This window comes from Chiloscyllium plagiosum, unplaced genomic scaffold (genome assembly GCF_037043375.1).
Source record: "Chiloscyllium plagiosum isolate Xiang-an unplaced genomic scaffold, Cpla_swu_hap1 HiC_scaffold_6, whole genome shotgun sequence".
NCBI classification, from domain to species: domain Eukaryota; kingdom Metazoa; phylum Chordata; class Chondrichthyes; order Orectolobiformes; family Hemiscylliidae; genus Chiloscyllium; species Chiloscyllium plagiosum.
In genome coordinates, this window is record NW_028270144.1 from 16,210,920 (window position 1) to 16,236,753 (window position 25,834).

The window sequence follows — 25,834 nt, forward strand, 5'->3', positions numbered from 1 at the left end:
TGGACCTGAAATGTTCACTTAGCTTTCTCTCCACGGGAACATTAGAATGTTGTGAGCTGATGAAAACAGCTAAAAACCCCAGGAATCCATAGAAAAAGGAACAAAAATGCAGATCATGGTTAAAATTACTGGGTGAGACACAACAGCTGCAGATTTTCCTCTCCCAAGGTGATATTAAGCAGAACTGGCAGTTCTTCCATCAGAATGAGATTGTGATAGGATTAGCTAACAAGGCAGAACAGCGCTGAGTAGCTCTAACTATCACTGTTGGGGAGAGACTGTTACCAAGTGAATTCAACACAAAATCTCTCTGAAGAACAAATAAAGGCATAAATTTTGAAAATTTTGAAGACGCGTTATTTAATCCTAAATGAACATAACTCAAAATGCCATGTGTTCAATACATGTTCAAGAAGTAAAAAGGGTCTGTTGCTCAATATATAACAGCGTTAACCCAACTCACAGAATACTGTGAAGTTACGCAACTAAAGAATGATGTGAAATAAACCAAAGACCTGTGGATGCTGGAAATCTGAAACAAAAACACAAATTGCTGGAGGAACTCAGCAGGTCTGGCAGCATTAGCGGGGAGGAAGCAGAGTTAATGTTCTCTTCATCAGACTGAAATGGAATGAGCTAGTGATCTTCTTGGAATAGAAGCTATAGGGGACAATCTGTTAGTGTATAGACAAAGAAATACAATAGGAGAATCTATCACTGACTACCATTAAAATCAAATGAGAGTGCTGGACAGAGCTCACCAGAGGAACTTGAAGCTCAACAATTCAAAAAAAGTTGCAATTACAGATGCCCAAACGCAAAGGTCGCTTAGTAACAGCAAAAGATAGTTATCAGGATCTGGAAAAAGTGAGAGCTGCAGCAGTCATGTGAAGGAAGTGTAACACAATGATTTGTTGGAATTGAAAATGTGTTGCTGGAAAAGCGCAGCAGGTCAGGCAGCATCCAAGGAGCAGGAGAATCGACATTTCGGGCATGAGCCCTTCTTTCTCCTAGAAGATTTGTTGGAATTGTCAACTACTTAGCAAAATTCTTGCCCAATATATCATCAAGGTGTGAACAATTATTCCAAATCACTTCTAATGACGTGCATTGTTAATGGGGCACAGAATAAGAAACAGCGTTTACCAAAAATGAGCAACTAGTGATGGCAGTGCCAGTGCTGAAATATCATGTCTGAATTAAGTCACCCTGCAGTGTGATACCAGTGACTTGGAGTAACCCTAAGCTACTTGTTGCAGTTATATTCTGGGCACTATCATGATGTTACGTTCAGATGAAAGAGGAGAACTCGGGTGTTGTCTTTACTCGCGAACATTTGCATCAATACTTTCTTGTCAGGCAAGTCTGACCACGGGCCACTTCAAAGGATTTTCCTCAAGCTGTTACTATCTGCTCCGAAATGTCTGAAAAGAATGTTTCTCTGGTTAGAGAAATGTCATCTGGACCACAATAGCCAGCACAGTACTTGTCATGAGTATCAAGCTAAACAAACTGGAGAACCACTGCTGAAACATGTTATCCCAGTCAGATCATGAAACTGGAATAGATTTCTTTCCTCTCATAGATACTGATTATCTTGTCACTGTAGACTACCCTTCTGACTATTGGGAGCTACTTCAGCTGACTTCAATGACTACCTGTGAGATTGGAGAATTTCTAAAAGCACACTTCACTCATTCATGACATTCCACACTCTGTGAAGAGTGACAAAGGCCCTCAATCCATGAGTGAAGGATTCAGACACTTAGAGTCATAGAGAGGTACAGCATGGGAGCAGACCCTTCAGTTCAACCAGTCCACGTCGACCAGATATCCCAGCGCAATCTAGTCCCACCTGCCAGCACCCGGCCCATATCCCTCCATACTTCAGAAAGGATTGGGCGATTCTTTACCACACATCATCTCTACACTATCCCCAGTCAAATGGACTGGGGTAGGGGTGAAGCATCACCAAAGCCTTTTTGATTTTATGTTTTAATGAGATCTGTCTTTTAATTAAAATTTAAAAATATAAAACATAGGTACTATGTTAGCCTGGAGCTGTGTTTTTTTAGAGCAGTAAGACAGTGCTATTTTCTGGGTCTGTGGACTGTTAAGGTGCAAAGGTGGCCTTTAGTAGAATGATGTGCTATTGCTGTCGGATGTGGGAGATTAGGGAGAGTTTCCATGTAACTGATGTTTATGTTTGCAGTAAGTGTGTTTGGGGTGTTTGATCTTATGGATCAGTTAGAGGCAATGAAGAATTTACAGGAGCTCGGAGATGTGATGGATGTCAGTTACAGGGAGGGAGAAAAGCCACAGATACAGTCAGGTAGATGGGTTACTGTCAGGAAAGGTAGGAGAGGGAGGCAGGTAGTGCAGGAATCTCCTGTTGCTATCCCCTCTCAAACGAGTGTATGGTTTTGGAAAATGTAGGGAGTGATGGACTCTCAGGGGAATGTAGCACAAACAGCCAAGTTTCTGGTACCAAGACAGGCTCTAATGTAACAAGGGGTACGTCAGGTACAAAGTGATCAATTGTGATTGGGGACGTTCTAGTCCGAGGCACAGACAGACGTTTCTGCAGTCAGCAGCAAAAAATCAGAATGATGTGTTGCCTCCCTGGTGCCAGGATCAAGAATGTCTCAGAGAGGGTGCAGAATGTTCTCAAGGGGGAAGAGGGACCAGCAGGAAGTCATTGTACACATTGGAACGAGACGACATAGGAAAGAAAAAGGATGAGATTCTGAAGGGACAATATAGCAAGTTAGGCAGGAATTTAAAAAGAAGGTCCTCGAGGGTAGCAATGTCTGGATTACTCCCCGGTGCTATGAGCTAATGAGGGTAGGAATAGGAGAATAGAGCAGATGAATGCATTGCTGAGGAGCTGGTGCAGGGGAGAAGAGTTCACATTTTTGGATCATTGGAATCTCTTCTGGGGTAGAAGTGACCTGTACCAGAAGGATGGATTGGACCAGAATTGGAAGGGGACTAATATACTGTATTGGCAGGGAGATTTGCTAGAGCTGTTTGGGAGGATTTACATTAGTAAGGTGGGGGGGGGGGGGGCAGTTGGGACCCAGGGAAATAGTGAGGAAAGAGAACAATGAGACTGGGTACAGTTGGGAAAAGGAGAAAAGATGACTTGTATTTAAAAAGGCAAGGACTGATGAGGGATAGTCAACATGGCTTTGAGCGTGGGAAATCATGTCTCACAAACTAGATTGAGTTTTTTGAAGAAGTAACAAAGAGGATTGATGAGGGCAGAGTGGTGAATGTGATCTACATGGACTTCAGTAAGGTGTTCGACAAGGTTCCTCATGGGAGACTGGTGAGCAAGGTAGATCTCATGGAATAAAGGGAGAACAAGCCATTTGGGGACAGAACTGGCTCAAATGTAGAAGACAGAGGGTGGTGATGGAGGGTTGTTTTTCAGACTGGAGGCCTGTGACCAGTGGAGTGCCACAAGGATCAGTGCTGGGTCCACTACTTTTCATCATTTATATAAATGATTTGGATGTGAGCATAAGAGGTATAGTTAGTAAGTTTTCAGATGACACCAAAACTGGATGTGTAGTTGACAGAAAAGAAGATTACCTCAGATTAAAACAGGATCTTGACCAGATGGGCCAATGGGCTGAGAAGTGGCAGATGGAGTTTAATTCAGATAAATGTGAAGTGTTGCATTTTGGGAAAGCAAATCTTAGCAGGACTTATACACTTCATGGTAAGGTCCTAGGGAATGTTGCTGAACAAAGAGACCTTGGAGTGCAGGTTCATAGCTCCTTGAAAGTGGAGTCGCAGGTAGATAGGATAGTGAAGAAGGCATTTGTTATGCTTTCCTTTATCGGTCAGAGTATTGAGTACAAGAGTTGGGAAGTCATGTTGCGACTGTACAGGACATTGCTTAGACCACTGTTGGAATATTGCGTGCAATTCTGGTCTCCTTCCTATCGGAAAGATGTTGTGAAACTTGAAAGGGTTCAGAAAAGATTTACAAGGATGTTGCCAGGGTTGGAGGATTTGAGCTATAGGGAGAGGCTGAACAGGCTGGGGCTGTTTTCCCTGGAGCGTCGGAGGCTGAGGGCTGACCTTATAGAAGTTTACAAAATTATGAGGGGCATGGATAGGATAATTAGACAAAGTCTTTTCCCTCGGGTGGAGGAGTCCAGAACTAGAGGGCATAGTTTAGGGTGAGAGGGGAAAGATATAAAAAAAAGACCTAAGGAGCAACTTTTTCACGCAGAGATGGTACATGTATGGAATGAGCTGCCAGAGGATGTGGTGGAGGCTGGTACAATTGCAAAATTTAAAAGGCATTTGGATGGGTATATGAATAGGAAGAGTTTGGAGGGATATAGGCCGGGTGCTGGCAGGTGGGACTAGATTGGGTTGGGATATCTGGTTGGCATGGACGAGTTGAATCGAAGGGTCTGTTTCCATGCTGTACATCTCTCTGACTCTATGACTCTAAGTCAAATAGTCAGGGCAGGCAGGAACAAAGCAGGAAAAAAAAGGTAGGACTGATAAATTAAACTGCATTTACTTCAATGCAAGAGACTTACCAAGGAGTGCAGATGAACTCAGGGCATAGTTAGGAACATGGAACTGGAATATCATAGCAATTACAGAGACATGGCTCAGCGCTGGACAGGACTGGCAGCTTAATGTTACAGGATACAGATACTACAGGAAGGATAGAAAGGGGGTACAAGAGAGGTAGAGAAGTGTCATTTTTGATGAAGGATAATATTATAGATGTACTGAGGAAATCCCATACAGATATGACGCCTTCTGAAGGTGTAGGCAATAGCCCAATGCAAAGACTAATGTCACAACTCACACGGATTACACTTCCAATGGCAAAAAGCTGTTGAAACCAGAAAGAGCAACAGGAACAACTGCCAAAATCAAGGTGAAACAGCAGTAAACCAGATTAGGATAGAAATACAATTCTGTGCCTTCCAGTTTGCTGTGGTCATGTACTGACATAGACCTCCCCCACCACTGCAGATATCTATCTTTCAGTCACTTTGATAAACCACATTATAGATAGACGTTGTCCTGTGACAAATACCTCTATTAAAATTCACACTTCACTGCTTGAAGGAGAATTTAATGGGGTAAAATTTAATACCAACAATAACATCTTGAAAATGTCAGAGGATTACAGAGAAAAAATGTAGGAAAGAGGGTGAAAAAGATCTGTTATCAGGAAAATAATCCAATGCATTGTCAAATCATCTGAGGATTGCTCAAGGTTCCCCTCCCCCCACCATCCTCCAGGCTAGTAAAGGTCAAGGGTCACAAAGCAGGCTCATTGAACAACAGTTCAAAGTGATTCCACTAACCAAGGCTTCTTTGATAACATTATGTACTCCTATCAGCATGGTTCCTCTGGAAACACACGGAAGGGCTGTCAGTGTGAAAAGCCTGAAGATAAAGTTCTTCTTCATAACCATGATAGTCTTCGAGAAACTCATTAACATTTATAGCCAGACATTTGGAATTCATTTTGAATGGACATCTGCTTTGAATCAAAAGTCAAAGCATAAACATTACCACCAAATTCGCTCTGATATTAGGCTGCATTCAGATTCCAACATCCAGCTGCCAGTTCTATAGCAGATAGATTAGTTCATGCTAAATTATTATAAGATGGTGCTCTACTTCAGATACTGTGTGCACTCAATGGACAAAACATATTCCAAAGAGAAATTAGATTTCTCCCACTGGGAGAACAAACTGTGCTCATAATCTATCCTGTCTAGGTGTCTCTACAGCTGTCTTGCTCTACCTGTTTACCTCACATTTTTTCTGTCTGACTGCCTCTCTCTGTTACTTTCTGTGCCTGTCATTCTCTGTATCTTTCTGTCTGTTTCTCCCTTTCAATGTGTTTCTCTGCATTTGCAGACTTATGATGTTTGTGGCAAGCGTTGCCTACAAGATGGACAATCCGGACAGCATCTCCATGGCCAAATCAGAGTCAACAAACGCCAATAGCATCAACTCATGCAAGTAGATAGGGCAGGGGTCATAAACCGAGGTTAAACAGCATGAGGATGTGTTTTTTCCTTCACATTCTAGAGTTAGTGAAAAGAAATTCTCACTCCAGGCAACCAAGTCAATGGAATCACTAATATCTCTGGGCGCAACATGAATTGAGGACAGAAACAAATTGCTGGAAAAGCTCAGCAGGTCTGGCAGCATCCGTGGAGAGAAATCAGAGTTAACATCTCAGGTCAACTTACCCTTCCTCAGAACTGATGGTAGCTAGGAAAATGTCAGTTTATATGCAGAAGATAGGGTGGGGGAAAGGGGTTTGGGGGGTAAGGAGGAAGTGATAGATGGGGATAAAGTCCAAAGAGAGAGAAGAACAGTTAGGCAAAGGAGTGAATAACGATCTGGCTGGGAGGGTGAATAGCTATTAATGGGGACTGTTAGCGGCGAACAATGAGCTGCGTGTAATAGCAGACTTTGTGATAATAAGGCCCGATGTGTGGGGTAGGGGGTTAGGACATGGGAGAGCTCAAGCCCTAAAATTATTGAACTTGACATTGAGTTCAGAAAGCTGCAAGGTCCCCAAGCAGAAAATGAGGTGCTGTTCTTCCAGCTTGTGCTGAGCTTTGCTGGAACACTGTAGCAAGCCAGAGACAGAGATGGTGGCCAGGGAATAGGGTGGTGTGTTAAAATGGCAGGTAACTGGAAGCTGAGTGTCTTTTTTGCAGACAGAATGTAGGTGTTCTGCAAAGTGGTCACCCATTCTACGAACGAATGGAGGGATATTTTCCAGAGTCCCTTGCTTCAGGAGTGAGGTTCCTGACCCTGAATCCCAGTCAAGTGGAGGTACCTTTATGCAGAAAGTGGCTGAGAATGGAATTCAATAAGAACTCCAGTTTTGGAGAGAAATAGGGCTCCTTAATCTCATTGTACCTCACCCAGATGGAGACTCTTAAAGATAAAACCAAAGACACAACAGAAAATGATCTGAACCACTCTTCCCTGGCAGGCAGCTGAAGAAACTCATATTTATGCTTTGAGACAGGGTCTAACCTTAAGGGCACTTCCATAGTACGGGTTCTGATGAAAGATCATCAACTGGAAATGTTAACTGTGTAATTCCAGATGCTGCCAGATCTGCTGGGAATTTCCAGCATTTCCAGTTTCTATTCTCACACATTGTCTCCATTCATATTCCCTGTCAGTGAATTAACATCTGACTTCAGAGTACGTTGAAATGGAAGAAAAGTTGAGTTTAGTGCGAATGCTTTAGTCACAATGTATTTTGTTTTACGCCTGAGAGCAATAATTACATTCAGAACAACTTTCAAATTCTGCAGTTTGGTTGAAATGAAAGATTCGTACTTGTATAACACCTAAGGATTTTCCATGATGTAATACTTTTTGAAGTGTTGTCATGGAGGAAATACTGTAGTCAGTTGTACTTCTGAAAGGGTTAATGCTGAAACCTGCATTAAACTCCACCCAGCCTGGTATTATTGTAAGGACCTGGGTAGGGAATGTCCAAATGACGTAAGGGCTTGAAAAGGACTGTTTTGAGCATACAACGCAGCAGTGTTTTAACATGAGAACTCTAATGAAGCAAATTCATGGTGTGCGTGCCTGTTGGTAGAGGGACATGTCTATGGAAGACAATGACAGAAAGTTGTATATGATTGTATTTCAATCTAAACATTCCCCTTTTTTATACAAAAAAGGAAAAAAAATGCATACTCATATACATTTATAATCACCCATGTTTCCAGCGATATATAAGTTTGGTTCTCATGCTTTCGCAACTGTTTGTTATTCCAACTCGTTCCACTTTAGCCAGTTTATTTACACACACACAAACTTTGAAGTGTTTGTATCTTGAGATGATACACATGTGGGTTATGAGCTTTCTCTCCAACGTCCGCTGGTTGGGATGACGTCTTCGTTGGCTCACTTTCAAAGACTACTCAGCTAACACAGTTGCCTTAGACACATCTTTATTGAGTTACTTTAGCTGTACCTGACAAGGCAATCGTTTCACTTTGTGAATTCAGCATCAAGCCTCTTCTGTGTCCCTGCAGTCGGATCCTTGCTATCTTGTGCTGCTTGTTTGCCTGATCTTCAGTCAGTGTGACCTGCAAAACACTAAGTCTCTTTTCCCTACAGCATGGAAGCGGGCCATTCTGCCCACCGAGTCCTCCAAAGAGTATACTAACCAGACACAACACCCCCCACCTTATCACCTTGGATTTCCCATCAGTTATCACCTAGCCCACACATCCCTGGACACTATGGGCAACCTGGCATGGCAGATCCATCTAAACTGCACATTCTTGGACTGTAGGAGGAAACTGGAGCACCCAGCAAAAGCCCACGCAGACACTGGGAGAATGTGCAAACTCTACACAGACAGACAGTCACATGAGAATGGAATCGAACCCGGGTCCGTGGTGTTGTGAGGCAGCAGTGCTAACCACTGCACCACCGTGCCACCCTTCTGGAGCATTTAGGGTTATTAGTCTGAGTTCTCAACTTGCTTCTGCTGAGATGAGTGGCATTAGCTTTACGTCTGATATGTGGAACTCCAGGTTCTTTAGATGTGCCCCAGCACTGAGCTCTCACATTGATTTAACCTCTCAGGACAAGCATCCTGTACCACAGAGTTCAGACTTTACCTTCAATTCAGTTTGGATTGCTATCGGGCGTGCCTTTACACAGACCTGCAAAGCTCAATGTTACAGGAAGCACCAATGTCCATCAGACACTTCACAATTCACTTGATACTCTTGCTCTACTGTCACAACAGCTACAAAGTCAGAAGTCACATGCTCCAAACACTTGCGAGTTCAAATAAGCTTGTTCAACTATAACCTGATGTCATGTGACCTCTGACCATTGTCCACCCTTGCCCAACATCGGCATCTCCACATCATGGCTACAATAGTTACAAACCTTTAGATTGAGGTTCGTAACCTGCTCTAAAATGTAGATCGAATCACCAAGGACATGCAGATCCTGGGCCTTCTCCATTGCCACACCCTAACCACTCAACACCTGGAGGAAGGACGCCTCATCTTCTGCTTTGGGACCCTCCACAACACAGGATCAATGTGGATTTCACCAGTTTTCCCATTTCCCCTTCACCCTCCTATCCCAATCCCTACCTTCCAACTCAGCACTACCCTCTTGAACTGTCCCACCTGTCCATTTTCCTTCCCACCTATCCACTCCAACCTCCTGTCCAACCTATCACTTTCACTCCCACCTGTATATACCTATCGCATTCCCAGCTATCTTCCTTGCAGCCCCACCCCCCCCCTCCCCTCCCCTCCCATTTAGATGTCCACCTCCTTGGCCCACAAGCCTCATTCCCGATGAAGGGCTTATGCCTGAAACGTCGACTCTCCCACTCCTTGGATGCGGCCCGACCGGCTAGGCTTTTCCAGCGCCACACTCTTTGACTCTGAATCACCTAAATCTTCATTTGACATCTCTGTATGAGCCATACTGGATTCATCCAAACGGTTGTCTGACACTGTTTCCAGTTTTATCTGAACTGCCTTTATAGATTTTTTGGTCTTCTTTCTAATGAAACACTACCATGCCAACAGCAATGTGTTAAAGGCCAAGTAATCTGCATTAGCGAGGAGTGAGTATTGGTAATAACACCGGGAAGAATTCTCTGATTCTTCATTGAAACAGCGTCATGGGACAGCTTAAGTCTTCAGGAAGGGCAGACTCGGCCTTGGTTTAACACCTCTTTCAAAAGACAGCACCTCTGTCATTGCAGTACGCCCTCAGTGTTGGAACAGTATGTCTGCCCAGGTTACGTTTCTGGATGACCATTTACAAAACAACTTGCTAACTGGCGTGAGAACTGCCCACAGAACCACAGCTGATACGAAAAGTGCGTCACGTGTTCTCGAGTCTCAGAAACAAACTGTGGAGTAAACTATAGCTTTCTCTGATTGACCATAAGAAATAGGAACAGAAGTAGACCAGGTAAAAACAATGACTGCAGATGCTGGAAACCAGATTCTGGATTAGTGGTGCTGGAAGAGCACAGCAGTTCAGGCAGCATCCAAGGAGCTTCGAAATCGAAGTTTCGGGCAAAAGCCCTTCATCAGGAATAAAGGCAGTGAGCCTGAAGCGTGGAGAGATAAGTAGAGGAGGGTGGGGGTGGGGAGAAAGTAGCGTAGAGTACAATGGGTGAGTGGGGGAGGGGATGAAGGAGATAGGTCAGGGAGGAGAGGGTGGAGTGGATAGGTGGAAAAGGAGATAGGCAGGTAGGACAAGTCCGGACAAGTCATGGGGACAGTGCGGCGCTGGAAGTTTAGAACTAGGGTGAGGTGGGGGAAGGGGAAATGAGGAAGCTGTTGAAGTCCACATTGATGCCCTGGGGTTGAAGTGTTCCGAGGTGGAAGATGAGGCATTCTTCCTCCAGGCGTCTGGTGGTGAGGGAGCGGCGGTGAAGGAGGCCCAGGACCTCCATGTCCTCAGCAGAGTGGGTGGGAGAGTTGAAATGTTGGGCCATGGGGCGGTGTGGTTGATTGGTGTGGGTGTCCCGGAGATGTTCCCTAAAGCGCTCTGCTAGGAGGTGCCCAGTCTCCCCAATGTAGAGGAGACCGCATCAGGAGCAACGGATATAATAAATGATATTAATGGATGTGCAAGTAAAACTTTGATGGATGTGGAAGGCTCCTTTAGGGCCTTGGATGGAGGTGAGGGAGGAGGTGTGCGCGCAGGTTTTACAGTTCCTGCGGTGGAAGGGGAAGCTGCCAGGATGGGAGGGTGGGTTGTAGGGGGGCGTGGACCTGACCAGGTAGTCACGGAGGGAACGGTCTTTGCAGAAGGCGGAAAGGGGTGGGGAGGGAAATATATCCCTGGTGGTGGGGTCTGTTTGGAGGTGGCGGAAATGTCGGCGGATGATTTGGTTTATGCAAAGGTTGGTAGGGTGGAAGGTGAGCACCAGGGGCGTTCTGTCCTTGTTACGGTTGGAGGGGTGGGGTCTGAGGGCGGAGGTGCGGGATGTAGACGAGATGCGTTGGAGGGCATTCAGCCCCTTGAGTCTGCTGTTATAATGGGATCATAACTGATCTGACGCTCTTCACATCCACTTGCCTGAGGTTCCCCTGTAACCCTGGATTCCACGATAAATCAAAGATTTATCTATTTCATCCTTAAATATACACAAGGACCCCGTCCTCACAGCTCTCTGTGGCAAGGAGATCCAAAGACTCATAACCCTCCAAGAGAAGGAATTCCTCTTAATCTCAATCTTAAATTGGTGCCCCTGTATTCTCAAATGATGCCCTCTGGTCCTAGACCCTCCCATGAGAGAGAACAGCCTCTCAGCATTTACCCTCTCAAGCCCCTTAAGAATCGTTTATGTTTCAATGAGAACACCTCTCATTCTTCTAAACTCCAGTGAGTAGAGTCCCAACCTGTTTAATCTTTGCTGCTTAGACAATCCCTCTGTACTAGGATCATCTGAATGAACCTTCTCTGAGCTACCTCCAATGATAATTCCTTAAGTAGGGGGACCAACATTGCTCACCGTACTCCAGATGTGTTTTCACCAGCACGTTGTACAGTTACAGTAAGAAAGGTGGAAACATTTTCCTGGGGGCTCTTGTGATACAGTGGTAGTGTCCAGACCTCTAAACCAGGATAGCTGGGTTCAAATTCCCCCTACTCCAGTAATAAAATCTCTGAACGGGTAATTTAAAACATATGTTCCCTATGGTTATTCTCCTACCCCCTTGAAATAAGGGCTAACATTCCATTTGCTTTTCTGATTGTCTGTGTGCTAGCTTTCTGTGTTTCACACACAAGTCCCTCCAAGTTCCTTTATGTTGCAGTTTTCTGCAGTTTTTCTCCATATAAATAATACTGTTCTTTTGTTCTCCCTTCTGAAATGAAGATTGCCGTTTACTACACTTGCCTATTTTTTGCCCATTTACTTAACCAACCAACACACCTCTCTGTAAACTGTTTATATCGTACTTGCAACCTGCCTTTCCACTGATTTTTGACTCACCTGCAAATTTGGCTACAGAACATTCACTTCCTTCTTCCAAGTCATCAATATATATTTTAAACAATTGCAGTCCCAGTATTAATCCCTGGGGAAGCTCACTGTTAACATAACACCAGCCTGAAAAAGAATTCCTTCTCCCTACTTGCTGTTTCCTACCCAGGAGCCAATTCTCTATCCATACCAATATACTTCCTTCAACGCCATGGACTCTCATCTTATAACTTAACATTTTGTGAGTTACCTATTTGAACGCCTACTTTAAAGCATATCTAACAGTTCCTTCTATCCACTCTGGTTGAGACTTCCTCAAAAACTCTAAGAAATTGAATATAAACTCTGTACAAACAAGGACGTAATCGCATTGCCAAATTCCTTCAACCTTGCTTAGCAGAGCCATGTATTTAGGACCTCTGAGGATGTACAGGGACAGCACTAGAATTTAATCTTCTCACAACCCTGGTGGGTTTCCGATTGATTGTGTTATGAAGAGAGTTAAAAGAAACAGAACTACCGAACACAGCACCAAGTGTTCTCAATAAGGTAACAATTTAACACTTGGTCAAACAACTCGATTAGCTCATTGCTTGGAGACAAAAACAGATTTGAGTTCAGCCAATCAGTTTAAATTATACCCTGAAAAATGCCAAATTCCAATCCAGTTTGAATTGAGTATATTGACAATCTTAAAAACCAAATGATACAATTCGATGCTTTGAGGGTGAAAGACTGGGGAAAATTGAGCAGTTGGGAGGAGAACTGCCAAGCCCAGTATGTAAACAGACTGCTTGAAAAATAGCTCTCTTAAAGGTACTTTTATCGATCAGTAACCTGTGATGCAGAAATTCCTAAAAAGAAGAAAAGAAGACACAGGAACATCCAAATAGAAGAACCGAAAGCTGCCTGGTTTTGAGATAAGTCTTACTTTGTAAATCTTAATTGTGAGTTTTATCAGACTAGTATTATAGAAGGGGACAGTCAAAGATAGGTTTGAGTAAGGACTTGTGAGTAGTTGTTAGTTAATTATTCTCTATTATACTTTAGGAAATAAAGTTGTTAATTTTTATTTTAAATAGTTCTTGGCTGCTCGAATGTTTACAGATTACTGCACGGAATAAATCTTTTCTGTATTGCTGGTTTTAAATTAAGCAGGAGGCGTTACCCCGTGTCGTAACATTGTTCAGCTAGAACCTATTTGACAGGAAACTGACATTCTGATATAGAGTGCACAGAATTCAAACAGAATCCGTACTTCTATCAAGTCAATAGAGGGAAGAGATCAATGAAACACAATACATTCTCAGAAAGATTATCTTGATATTTAAAATCTTATTTCATTTAGTATCTCATGGGCAAAAACCTCTTGTGAAACAGCCAAATAGAGCTACATGACATTAGAGTGAGCCTATTAAACTGTCAGGTTATAATGTGAGTTGAAGTATTCACATCAAAACATTTCTCCAAATTATAACTGAGTCATTACACAGAAATCCTGTTTGGGAGAATAAACCTCTTCAGACTTAGTTCATTTGGGCAATGAGACATGTACAGTTTCTAATAAATGTTTCTTCCTTCAGTTCACATTAAGCCATGAGTATCATGATGCCCTGTTATCATGATGGTTCAATGTTGTTCACTATTAAATGTGAATCTAAAATTGACCAGAACTTGCAGAACAATCTGACTGACTAACAGCTACACTAACTCATTTAAGGTAATGAACATTTACACTTGCTGAAAGTGACATACATTCACATGCAAAGTCTTCTGCAAATGACAGGAAGTCTTGCTCCTTTTTTGAATTACCTGGGAGCTTGTGGAGCATGTAGTTCTCTATTGATTACTCTAAGGCAACAACTCTGCCAATCAGAAACAACTTACCAACCGGTTAGCACCCTTCTTGCCCGTCGTGTAAAATTATGTGATCGTTTGAAATTTAACATGCTTGCATTGGTTCTGATGAGTGAAAGCGAAAAGCTACAGCAACATGTCTCTCTTGTCAGCATTAAAGTACTTTTGTTTCTCTTCTGGTGTCTGATACAGTAACTCAGTGAGCTGCAGGTCATGGAAAGCTTTAACATTGATAACAGATGCTGAAAGAGCTGAGTTCACATTTACAAAAGAGCTTAATCACCCATTGCATTGAAAGAACAAAATCACCTGAAGAGAGCTCATTCTGTTGGCCATTCTCAATTTCAACTGTTTGGATGTTGCCCCCGAACGTCCAATACTGCTGACATTGAAAGTTCTAGTTTAATTCAGGTATGATGCAAATCAAAGATCAGAATCAAACTAGAACTGGTCATTAAATTTAATATGTTGGCTAATTGCTCTACACTGAGTTAAAAATCACACAACACCAGGTTATAGTCCAACAGGCTTAATTGGAAGCACACTAGCTTTCGGAGCGACGCTCCTTCATCAGGTGATAGTGGAGGGTTCAATCCTAACACACAGAATTTAGAGCAAAAATTTACAGTGTGATGTAACTGAAATTATACATTGAAAAATTGATCGTCTGTTAAGCCTTTCATCTGTTAGAATACAGTGATAGTTTCACTTCCTTCATGTGTAAATCACAAAACCTTTTTTTTTAAAAAAGTTGCATTCTCGGGTTAGCTGTTAACAATGGTGATAGCTAGACAATACGTTGAAGGTGTTGGCCCCCTGTGTTCTCTGTCTATGCCATGATGTTTAGATTGATTCTAATCTAAAAAGTGAGATAACGGAGTTTTACATAAATTCATGCAGTTTTTGAGCTCAAAGTTCTACATGAATGCACGCAGTTTTTGAGCAAAGTACAATGTAACCCTGCAAGTACAAATTCACCCCACAAAATATATGTGTGCATGTGGGTCTTTGTCTGTCTGTCTGTCTGTCTGTGTATGTGTGTGTCTGTCTGTCTGGGTTGGAGGTTGTGAGTGTGAGAAAGTGTTTGTGTGTGTGTAGTGAGTGCAGAGTGTCTTAAGTCTGTGAGGGGGTGCATGTGTGAATGTGGGAGTGTGTGTGTCTGTAAGGGTGTGTGTGGGTGTCTGTGTGCGCATCTGTGTGTCCGTGTGTATGTGTGTATAGGAGTGCCTGTGTGTGTGAAAGAGTGTGTGTGTGTGTGTGAAGGAGTATCTGTGTGTGTGTACAGTGCAATGGTGATCACCTGTAATGTGACATGAACCCAAGGTCCCGGTTGAGGCCCTCCCTATGGGTACCGAGCTTAGCTATCAGCCTCTGCTCGGCCACTTTTCTCTGCTCTATCCTGGATATTGAGCTTGGATGACAATGAAAAGCCTATCTTGTGTTTAGAAATCTATTACTTAGTGAGCATCATAGTCCCATGGCAGCATTTACGAGGCAATGTGCTGCAATTTTCCTGTATATAATAGATGGAGTTGCTGAAAGCACTCTTGTATGACCTGAAACTTCAGTAAAAGGCACAGGGGACTGTCCATCCCCGTCCATATTCAATGAGCCTTCTAGAACCTAAACATAACTGTAGGAGCGTGGTTGTACTCACTCTGGCTCCTTTTTCCGGGAAACACTGACATCCTGCGCTGCAGTCTCTCCCGTTGCAGGGTCCCAAGTATGACTTTCCACCCTGCAAAAGAAACAACAAGTAACTCAATAGATACTTCAGGAGTCATAGAGATGTACAGCATGGAAACAGACCCTTCGGTCCAACCCGTCTATGCCAACCAGATATCCCAACCCAATCTAGTCCCACCTGCCAGCACCCGGCCCATATTCCTCCAAACCCTTTCTATTCATATACCCATCCAGATGCCTTTTAAATGTTGCAATTGTATCAGCCTCCACTTCCTCTGGCAGCTCATTCCATACATGTACCACCCTCTGCGTGAAAATGTAGCCCTTTAGGTCTCTTTTATATCTTTCCCCTCTCGCCCTCATAATTTTGTAAACCTCTTTTAGTCAGTAAACATCATGTTTGACAAATGAGTCCCATTGTTCATTTGCAATTGTTAAAGGCAACAGACTTTTCAAAATCCAAGTGAGAACTCTCTGGTGTGTTAACCTGGAAGCAGGTGGATTCCATATAGAGTTACATTGTAAAAGGTCAGTGCAGAGAGGAATCTGCAGTTTAAATACAGATGTAAAGAGATCCAATAGAATCCTAGAGTACAGAAGGGTCCTTCAGCCCAAAACGTTAGTGTGGCCAAAAATATGCTACTCTCTACATTAGTCCCACTTTTTTGCAATACATCCATAGCCCTCAATGTTATGACACTCTATCGTCCATCCAAGTACTTTTCAAAGGTTGTGAGGTTTCCTGTCTCAACTACCCCTCTCAGACAGTACATTCCGGATCTCCACGTGCTCTCTGAGTGAAGAAGTTTTTCCTCAAACCCCCTCTAAACAGAGTTTAACCAAGGAAGCACTGAGTGGTTGGTTTGTGGTTCTGAATTGTCAAGTGCAGTTCATTCACATAAAGTGAATTACTGATGCAGTCAGTGTCACAGTGTGAGGGGAATTAACCCCAATTCATTCAGGGGAAAAAAAATCTTGCACAGAAAAAACAAGTACAGAATGGCAAGTGACAAAGCAATCGCTTGACTTTATTTCCATGTGTAATTTACATTGTGATGTCCCAAACACAGCTCAGTAGGAGGAACATTCCAGGAAAAGACTCCTCTCCCTTCCAGATCCCCACAAAAGGAAGAGGGAACTTTCCACTTCCCTTCTCCTTTTGTTTTAAAATTATGGCCCTTCGTTAGACCTAGGGGAACAGCTGATTTTTATTCACCATGTCAATGCCCCTCATAATCTTATCCATCCTCCCTCAATGGGTGGCACGGTGACACGGTAGCACTGCTGCCTCACAGCATCAGAGACCCAGGTTCAATTCCTGCCTCAGGCAACTGTCTGTGTGGAGTTTGCACATTCTCCCTGTGTCTGCGTGGGTTTCCTCTGGGTGCTCCGGTTTCCTCCCACAGTACAAAAATGTGCAGGTTAGGTGAATTGGCCATACTAAAATTGCCCGTAGTGTTAGGTGAAGGGGTAAATGTAGGGGAATGGGTCTGGCTGGGTTGCGCTTCGTCGGGTCGGTGTGGACTTGTTGGGCCGAAGGGCCTGTTTCCACACTGTAAGTAATCTAATCTTTCCCTGCTCCAAGGAAAACATGAGCTTAAGGGTCAACATTCCAACATCAAATAGAGGTGGGAACTCTTTTTGCTCTGATTAACTTAACTGATTGTGATTGTGTTAGAACCAAGGAATCACAGTGAGGAAGCAAGCCATTTGGCTCATTGAGTCTACAACGACCCTCCAAATAGCATCCCACCCAGATGAGACCCACCCTATCCCTGTAACCCTACAGTTCCCATGGCGAACCCACCTATCCCCAGACACTATGGACAATTTAGCATGGCCGATCCTGCACATCTTTGGACTATGGGAAAAAATCAGAGCACTCGGAGGAAACTCACACAGACACGGGGAGAACGTGCAAACTCCACAGACTGTTGCCTGAGGAGGGAGTTGAACCCAGGTGCCTGGCACTGTGAGGCAGCAGTGCTAACCACTGAGCCACCATGCTGCCCACTCAGCTCAGTTTGAAATGACACGACACAAAGTTTTGCACCAGAGGAATTAATGCATAAATGTTACTTTTTTTTCAGGGTTAGTATGAGACTGTTGAGAGCATTCAGTGGGCAGTGATTATTCATTCAGAGACAATAAAATCAGCTGGAGTTTTCAATTGAAAACAGACCCACTGACTGACCTGTGGAACTGAGTTTAACCAAGGAAGCACTGAGTGGTTGGTTTGTGGTTCTGAATTGCCAAGTGCAGTTCATTCACATAAAGTGAGTTACTGATGCAGTCAGTGTCACAGTGTGAGGGCAATTAACCCCAATTCACTCAGGGAAAAAAAAACATCATGCACAGAATGGCAAAAGACAGAACAATTGCTTGACTTTATTTCCATGTGTCATTTATATTTTGAGTCCCAAACACAACTCAGGAGGAGGGAACATTCCAGGAAAAGGCTCTTCTCTCCCCACAAAAGGAAGAGAGAACTTTCCACTTCCCTTCTCCTCCATATTCCTCACACGTGGTTGAGAGAACTCCCAAGGAAGGGACAATTTGTTGGAGATTGCATTCAGACTGCCCGTGCCTGTTGGACTACACACTTTGAGAGTTTCTAATAGTCTCCTACTAGTTTAATGGCTTGGTATATCTGCAGACATTTTTTTGGCTCATGTATTTAAATTAGTTATACCCCTTTGTAGTCTTCACTCAACCAGAAGACCCTACAAGAGGGGGGATTATCCTGGACTTAATTTTAGATAATGAAGCCAGTATATGGTTGAAGTATCAGTGGGGGAGTATTTTGCAAACAGTGATCATAATTCAATTAGACTCAAGTTGGAAGAGGACAAGGAAGTTCTGGCCTGGGAGAAGGCCGATTTTAGTAAGATCAGATTTGAGTCGGTCAATGTGGACTGGGACCAGACACTTCCAAGTATGTAGTTGCAGAAGTGTACAGCACGGAAATAAACTCTTTGGTCCATGCCGATCAGATATTTTTAATTAATCTAGTCCCATCTGCCAACATTATAAGATCATAAGAAGCAGAAATTGGGCCATTCAGCCCATCAAGTCTGCTTCGCCATTCAATCATGGCAGATAAAGTTTCTCAATTCCATTCTCCCACGTTCTCCCCGTAACCCTTGATCCCGTTGATACTCAAGAACCTACCTATCACGGTCTTAAATATACTCAATGCCCTGGCCTCCACAGCCTTCTATGGCAATGAATCCCACAGATTCACCATTCTCTGGCTGAAGAAGTTTCTATATATCTCCATTCTAAAAGGTCTTCCCTTTATTCTAAGGCTGTGCCCTCATGTCCCAGTCTCTCCTACCACTGGAGACACCTTCTCAACAGCTACATCTACATTTGGCCCATATCCCTCAAAACTCTTCCTATTCCTATAACCATCCAGATGCCTTTTAAATGTTGTAATTGTGCCAGCCTCCACCAGTTCCTCTGGCAGCTCATTCAATATATGCACCGCCCTCTGTGTGAAAAAGTTGCCATTTAGGTCCCTTTCAAATGCTTCCCCTCTTACCTTAAACCTATGTTCTCTAGTTTTTGACTCTCCTACCCCGGTGAAAAGACATAGAACATAGAAGAATACAGCGCAGTACAGGCCCTTTGGCCCTCGATGTTGCGCCGATCCAAGCCCACCTAACCTATACTAACCCACTATCCTCCATATACCTATCCAATGCCCGCTTAAATGCCCATAAAGAGGGAGAGTCCACCACTGCTGCTGGCAGGGCATTTCATGAACTTACGACTCGCTGAGTGAAGAACCTACCCCTAACTTCAGTCCTATATCTACCCCCCCTTAATTTAAAGCTATGCCCCCTTGTAATACCCGACTCCATACGCGGGAAAAGGTTCACACTGTCAACCCTATCTAACCCCCTAATCATCTTGTACACCTCAATCAAGTCACCCCTAAACCTTCTTTTCTCTAATGAAAATAGCCCCAAGTGTCTCAGTCTATCCTCATACGATCTTCCTTCCATACCAGGCAACATCCTGGTAAACCTCCTCTGCACCCGTTCCAGTGCCTCCACATCCTTCCTATAGTATGGCGACCAAAACTGCACACAATATTCCAGATGCGGCCGCACCAGAGTTTTATACAACTGCATCATGACCTCAGGACTCCGGAACTCAATTCCTCTACCAATAAAAGCCAGTACGCCATATGCCTTCCTCACCGCACTATTTACCTGGGTGGCAACTTTCAGAGATCTGTGTACATGGACACCAAGATCCCTCTGCTCATCCACACTACCAAGTATCCGACCATTAGCCCAGTACCCCATCTTTTTGTTATTCTTCCCAAAGTGAATCACCTCACATTTAGCTACATTGAATTCCATTTGCCACCTTTCTGCCCAGCTCTGCAGCTTCTCTATATCCTGCTGTAACCTGCCACATCCTTCCTCACTGTCAACAACTCCTCCGACTTTCGTATCATCCGCAAACTTGCTCACCCAACCTTCTAACCCCTCTTCCAGGTCATTTATAAAAATGACAAACAGCAATGGTCCCAAAACAGATCCTTGCGGAACACCGCTAGTGACGGCACTCCATGAAGAAACTTTGCCATCAACTACTACCCTCTGTCTTCTTCCATCCAGCCAATTCCTAATCCAAACCTCCAACTCACCCTCAATGCCATATCTCCGTATTTTCTGCAGTAGCCTACCATGGGGAACCTTATCAAACGCCTTACTAAAATCCATATATACCACATCTACCGCTTTCCCCTCATCAACCTCCTTCGTCACCTTTTCAAAGAATTCAATAAGGTTTGTGAGGCACGACCTGCCCTTCACAAAACCATGCTGACTATCCTTGATCACATTATTCCTATCCAGATGTGCATAAATCCTATCCCTTACAATTCTCTCTAAGACTTTGCCCACAACAGAAGTGAGACTCACCGGCCTATAGTTACTAGGGTTATCCCTACTCCCCTTTTTGAACAAGGGAACCACATTTGCTATCCTCCAGTCTTCTGGCACTACTCCTGTAGACAAAGAGGACATAAAAATCAAGGCCAATGGCTCTGCAATCTCCTCCCTTGCTTCCCAGAGAATCCTAGGATAAATGCCATCAGGCCCAGGGGACTTATCTATTTTCACCTTTTCCAGGATTTCCAACACCTCTTCTCTACATACCTCAAAGCCATCCATTCTAATACTCTCCTACTAGTTTAATGGCTTGGTATATCTGCAGACATTTTTTTGGCTCATGTATTTAAATTAGTTATACCCCTTTGTAGTCTTCACTCAACCAGAAGACCCCCCGTCTCTCTCCCCCCCGTCACTCTCTCCCCCCCCGTCTCTCTCTCCCCCCCCCGTCTCTTTCTCCCCCCCCCCCGTCTCTCTCTCTCCCCCCCCCGTCTCTCTCTCTCCCCCCCCCGTCTCTCTCTCTCCCCCCCCCGTCTCTCTCTTCCCCCCCCCCGTCTCTCTCTTCCCCCCCCCCATCTCTCTCTTCCCCCCCCCACGTCTCTCTCTTCCACCTTAGCTACCTTAGCTACCCACGCCCCTCATGTTTTTATAAACCTCTATAAATAAATCTTTGTGAGAACAATGGGATACATTGAAGAATTAAATCAGGAGAGTACATGACCAGCATTCTCCAGTAAAGATAAAGGACTGGACCAACAAATCCTGGATATTGAGGGATATGCAGAATTGGATAAACAGAACAAGGGAGGCCCTGGCAGATACCAATGGCTCAAAACAGCAACAGCCCTAGAGTCGTCTCGACTGTGCAAGGGGGAAGTTGAAAAGCAAATTAGAAGAGCAAAAAGGGTGCATGAAAGAATCAAAAAGAATATCTGGCCATTTTACCCAATTCAATCCAGGTGCTCCCATCATTCTCTGTCTACATTCATCACCAGAATCCTCTCTCGACTTGTCATGATTTATTTTTGTTCCAGTTCACCTCGAGACAGAGAGCCTCTCTGCACTCGCACACCGATGGTGCAGGTGATGAAGCAGTGGGGATATTTGCAGGAGCCACAGTCTACAAATTTTATAAAGGTCAAGTCTCAGATTGGCTCATTAGGCTTTTGACTCACTTTCCCCTTGACTAAACTCGCAATATTTTAATGGCTTGATCCCGACAGCCAGTTTTCAGGATGGAAATGCTACAAATACAATGCTTTAACAGCGTGTCTGAGATTTGAGCTGCAGCTGTATAAACACAGCAGACATTTGTTTTCTCATAACTTCATCTATTATTTCATAATGTCTGAAACAGCTGAGTGTCACCATCTCAGCACTGACTCTCAGAATGCAGGCACAGATTTGTGAAATTGTGACTACACTTGACACCAGAACTGGTTACAGCTGAGCAATGTACCATTGCTTTTTTCTTTTACAAATGCATCAGTCATCATCTGGGACAGGAACATGTTTCAGGAAGAGAGTCAGATTATATTCCTTGTCAGCAGGTTCACCTCCAGCCTCTCCTTACACACTTCAGGGAAAGGAAGGAATATATTGCATTTACTTAGTACCTTTCATGACTGCAGTATGTCCTAGAGCGCAATACAGCTACTGGAATGATGTCTGTTGACTAGTCACTATCGAACTGTATGATCAGCAATTTGCACACAGCAAACCCACAGCCAGCTGCTTCCTGATGGGGCAACTCAAGAGCAGAACCAAGAGTACTTAACTGACTGCACTCATGCCCCCACTACAAAAAAATGCAATAATTCTAAAAGGAGGTTGACCACATATATTTGCTACATTAAGGGAGATAATTCCACTGTCAGTTTAATGTACCAAGCTATCCAGACTGGTAGACTAGGAACACATAAAATTCCATTAATTATAAACCACACAGTTTACAACATTGACAAACTTGTGCAGTCCATTTATGTGAATGGATGTACGCAGCCTGAACCTCAGCCACAATGTCTTTCATCCTCAGTCCTAGTTTTGCTCAAACGTAATTTGTTTTCCAGATCAGACCTTGCTGGTCATGTCTCGTCCCCCCAAATCCCCATTGGCTGAATTCCGAAAGAGGCCAATGGATGATTGTTTAAGTGTTAGCTGGAACCTATTTCAGTCGCAAAGACCGTCGTCTGACATTACCGACCTTCACATTGCCTGGAGTCTCCAGAATCTAAAGCAGGATTTACCAAAGTGGGCGGGGGGTGTGTGTGTGGGTGCGGAGGGGTTGGGACCCTACGTGAGGTTGTGGGTTGAAATGGTACGTTCCAAGTTTTCGAATCATACAGCACAGATATACACCCTTTGGTTCGACCGTCCATGCCTACCATAATCCCAGAGTAAACTAGCTCCACCTGCCTGTGGTTGGTCCATATCCCTCAAAACATTTCTTATTCATGTACTTATCCAAATGGCTCTTAAATATTGTAACCATTCCCACATCCAGAGCTTTCTCTGGAAGTTCATTCCATACACGAATCACTCTCTGTAAAAGATTTGCCCCTCATGTCTCTACAAAGTCACGTCCCAACCTCCTATGCTCCAGTGAAAAAAGTCTCCGCCTATCTAACCTCTCCTTATAACTCAAACCCTCCATTTGCAGCAACATCCTGGTAAATCTTTTCTGAACCTTCTCCAGCTTAATAGCATCCTACCTGTAGCAGGGCAACCAGAACTGGACACAGCACTCTAGAAGAGGCCTCACCAATGTCCTGTACAAACTCAACATGACATGCCAACTCCTATACTCAAGGGTCTGAACAATGAAGGCAACTGTGCTAAATGCCTTATTAACCACCCTGTGTACATATGACGCAAACTTCAAGAGTTATGTGTCTGAACCTTTAGGTCTATCTTTGTTCTCGATTTCAAAGGCAGAAGTTGACATTCCTCGCACGTCCCCACCCCACCCCACCAGCTCACTGAGGGGTCACTGCAGTTTTCAAAACAGGGTCACAATGGGAAGGATTGGAAAGTAAGGACCTAAAAAGATTGATTGTCAGAAATCATAGAAGCACGAAAATTAATGCTGTGTCCTCACTTGAACACTGTTGCTTTTTAATTTAAAAAAAAAGAGTCAGAACAAAAGGCTTTTTGACCAGGAGGGACTGTTGAAAGCCAGAGGTCACATGATGAAGGCTCCAGAAAGAAGCCCAACTTGAATCGAGTGACCTCAGTGATAACCTAAACCTGACATCAAAACTCAAATGCACTCAGAGATTTGCCAGAATGTAATTCCCTCCAGTCTTGAACCCTGTTAAGTTCCATCTTGATTCTAGATGGGTGAGATTTTACTGAGAATATTAGACAGAAAATCATCAAGGTTGTTCTGATCATTTTACTTGCACCAGGGAGGTTTTGGTGTCCATTAGTGGGCTCCACACTTTAGGAAATATGTTGGGTAAGGTGGAGAGGAGATTTCTCAGGAATGAGGGATTTTGCTTATTCCAGAGAAACTGGAAATTTTCTCCATTGAGAAGGCTAGGCTACAAAGAGATTTAGTAGAGGTTCAAAGTTATGTAGGAATTTGATCAAGTAATTGAAGAGAAACTATGACATGACAGTCGATATCCAGAGGTGCATGGATTGAAGGTAAGTTGTAAAAGAATGGAGAAGGTTACAGTATTGAAAAGAAATGTTTTTTTTTTTACAGCAAGCTGTTCAGAGGTGGCAAGTGTTCACTGAAAGAGTAGTGGAATCAGATTCAAAAGGGAATTAGGTAATTGCCCATAAAGGAGGAAGTGAGGACTGCAGATGCTGGAGATCAGAGTCGAGAGTGTGGTGCTGAAAAAGCACAGCAGGTCAGTCAACATCTGAGGAGCAGGAGAGTTGACGTTTCGGGCATAGACCCTTCATCAGGAATGAGGCTGGTGGGCCAGGGTGCTGAGAGATACGTGGGGAATTGCACATAAAGGAAAGATATTCAAAGCCATGGAGGAAGAACAGGGAAGGGTGCAAGCAGTTGAATGGCTCTTTCAAAGAGCCAGCATGGAAACAATGGGGGCTGAATGGCCTCCTTTATTATGATTGTAAGAGAAGATTGTTTCAATTTTCCTTCATAACAGCAGCATCCGTTTGAAGCATTTCTGACTGTGGATGACAGCTGGCATGTTTATGTTGCCTTCATTACCGTAGTCTTGGGTAAGCAGCCCAAGCATCCGTTTCCAATATCAGAGACCTTAAGACTGAACGTTTGATACAGCAGCTGGGAAACGTTTCGGGAGATTTTAAGACGATGGCTCACAGATAGTCTTTCAACACGAAGAAATTTGTTTCAGTTAATTTCATGCTCTGTTATTATACCAGCCAAGGACAGATGTGAAACTGTGCACATCTGGCTGGAGCCAGACATCTGAAACAGAATCAAATTGCTACTATGGTTATTAACGGAGTGAAAGTCACCACGCACATGAATTTCTAGCAATTTTGTGGGTTTTTGTATTGGAAGACAAATAAAAACTATACGTGCAATGGTGGAAAGCAGATAGATTGAATTGCCTAACATTTCTTTCTCAACCCAACATTTAAAACATGTTTTCTGGTTGTTTCATTCCTGACTGTATGCAAATCAAAGTTGTGAAATTGACTATAAAGTGCTTTGGAATACACTGAGGTCATGAAAGATGTTAAAGGATTACAAGTTCTCTATCTTTTCAAGTCTCTCAGTTTCTGTGAGAATGTTTTACATAGACATTCTTGGTTAGAATCCCAACTCACACACCAACTGATGAAAGCAGCAAGTTGAAAGTGTTTAAACGGATAAATTATAGACTGCAATTGTCCAAATCGTAGTTGTAAAGGTACAAACTCTTGCTCAACGCAATCCTCAAATTTGAAGGCCCTTCAATGTCATTGGGTTTCTATTTATCAGAATTGATTTATCCAGAGCCTAAATGGTTGTAAAGGGTTACTTTTTTGCCCTGTTTAGATTAGATTACATTACATTACAGTGTGGAACCAGGCCCTTCGGCCCAACAAGTCCACACCGCCCCGCCGAAGCGCAACCCACCCATACCCCTACATTTACCCCTTACCTAACACTACGGGCAATTTAGCATGGCCAATTCACCTGACCGGGGGATAAATTGGAGATTGTTTCTGATAGATCTCAATTTTCCAATGTCAAGACATCTGGAATTATTGAGAATAGGGTCTAAACTCTAAACTGGAGGATGTATATATTTACCATGTGACTCAAACATCAAAGAATGGATTTGTTATGGACCACACATATGCATGTTTTATACACTACACATAGATTTCTCTAAATCTTAAATATTTTGCAGTAACACTTACATTA

General features: G+C 43.5%; 1 protein-coding gene across 1 annotated transcript in view; it reads right to left on the reverse strand.

Moving 5' to 3' along the window:
* Positions 1-25,834, reverse strand: part of LOC122550471 (uncharacterized) — a 256,060-nt gene that overhangs the window by 203,874 nt on the left and 26,352 nt on the right. Inside the window, exon 4 of the mRNA XM_087987905.1 lies at positions 15,540-15,620. Coding sequence (XP_087844031.1) covers positions 15,540-15,620 — 81 coding nt within the window. The remainder of the gene's footprint in view (positions 1-15,539; positions 15,621-25,834) is intronic.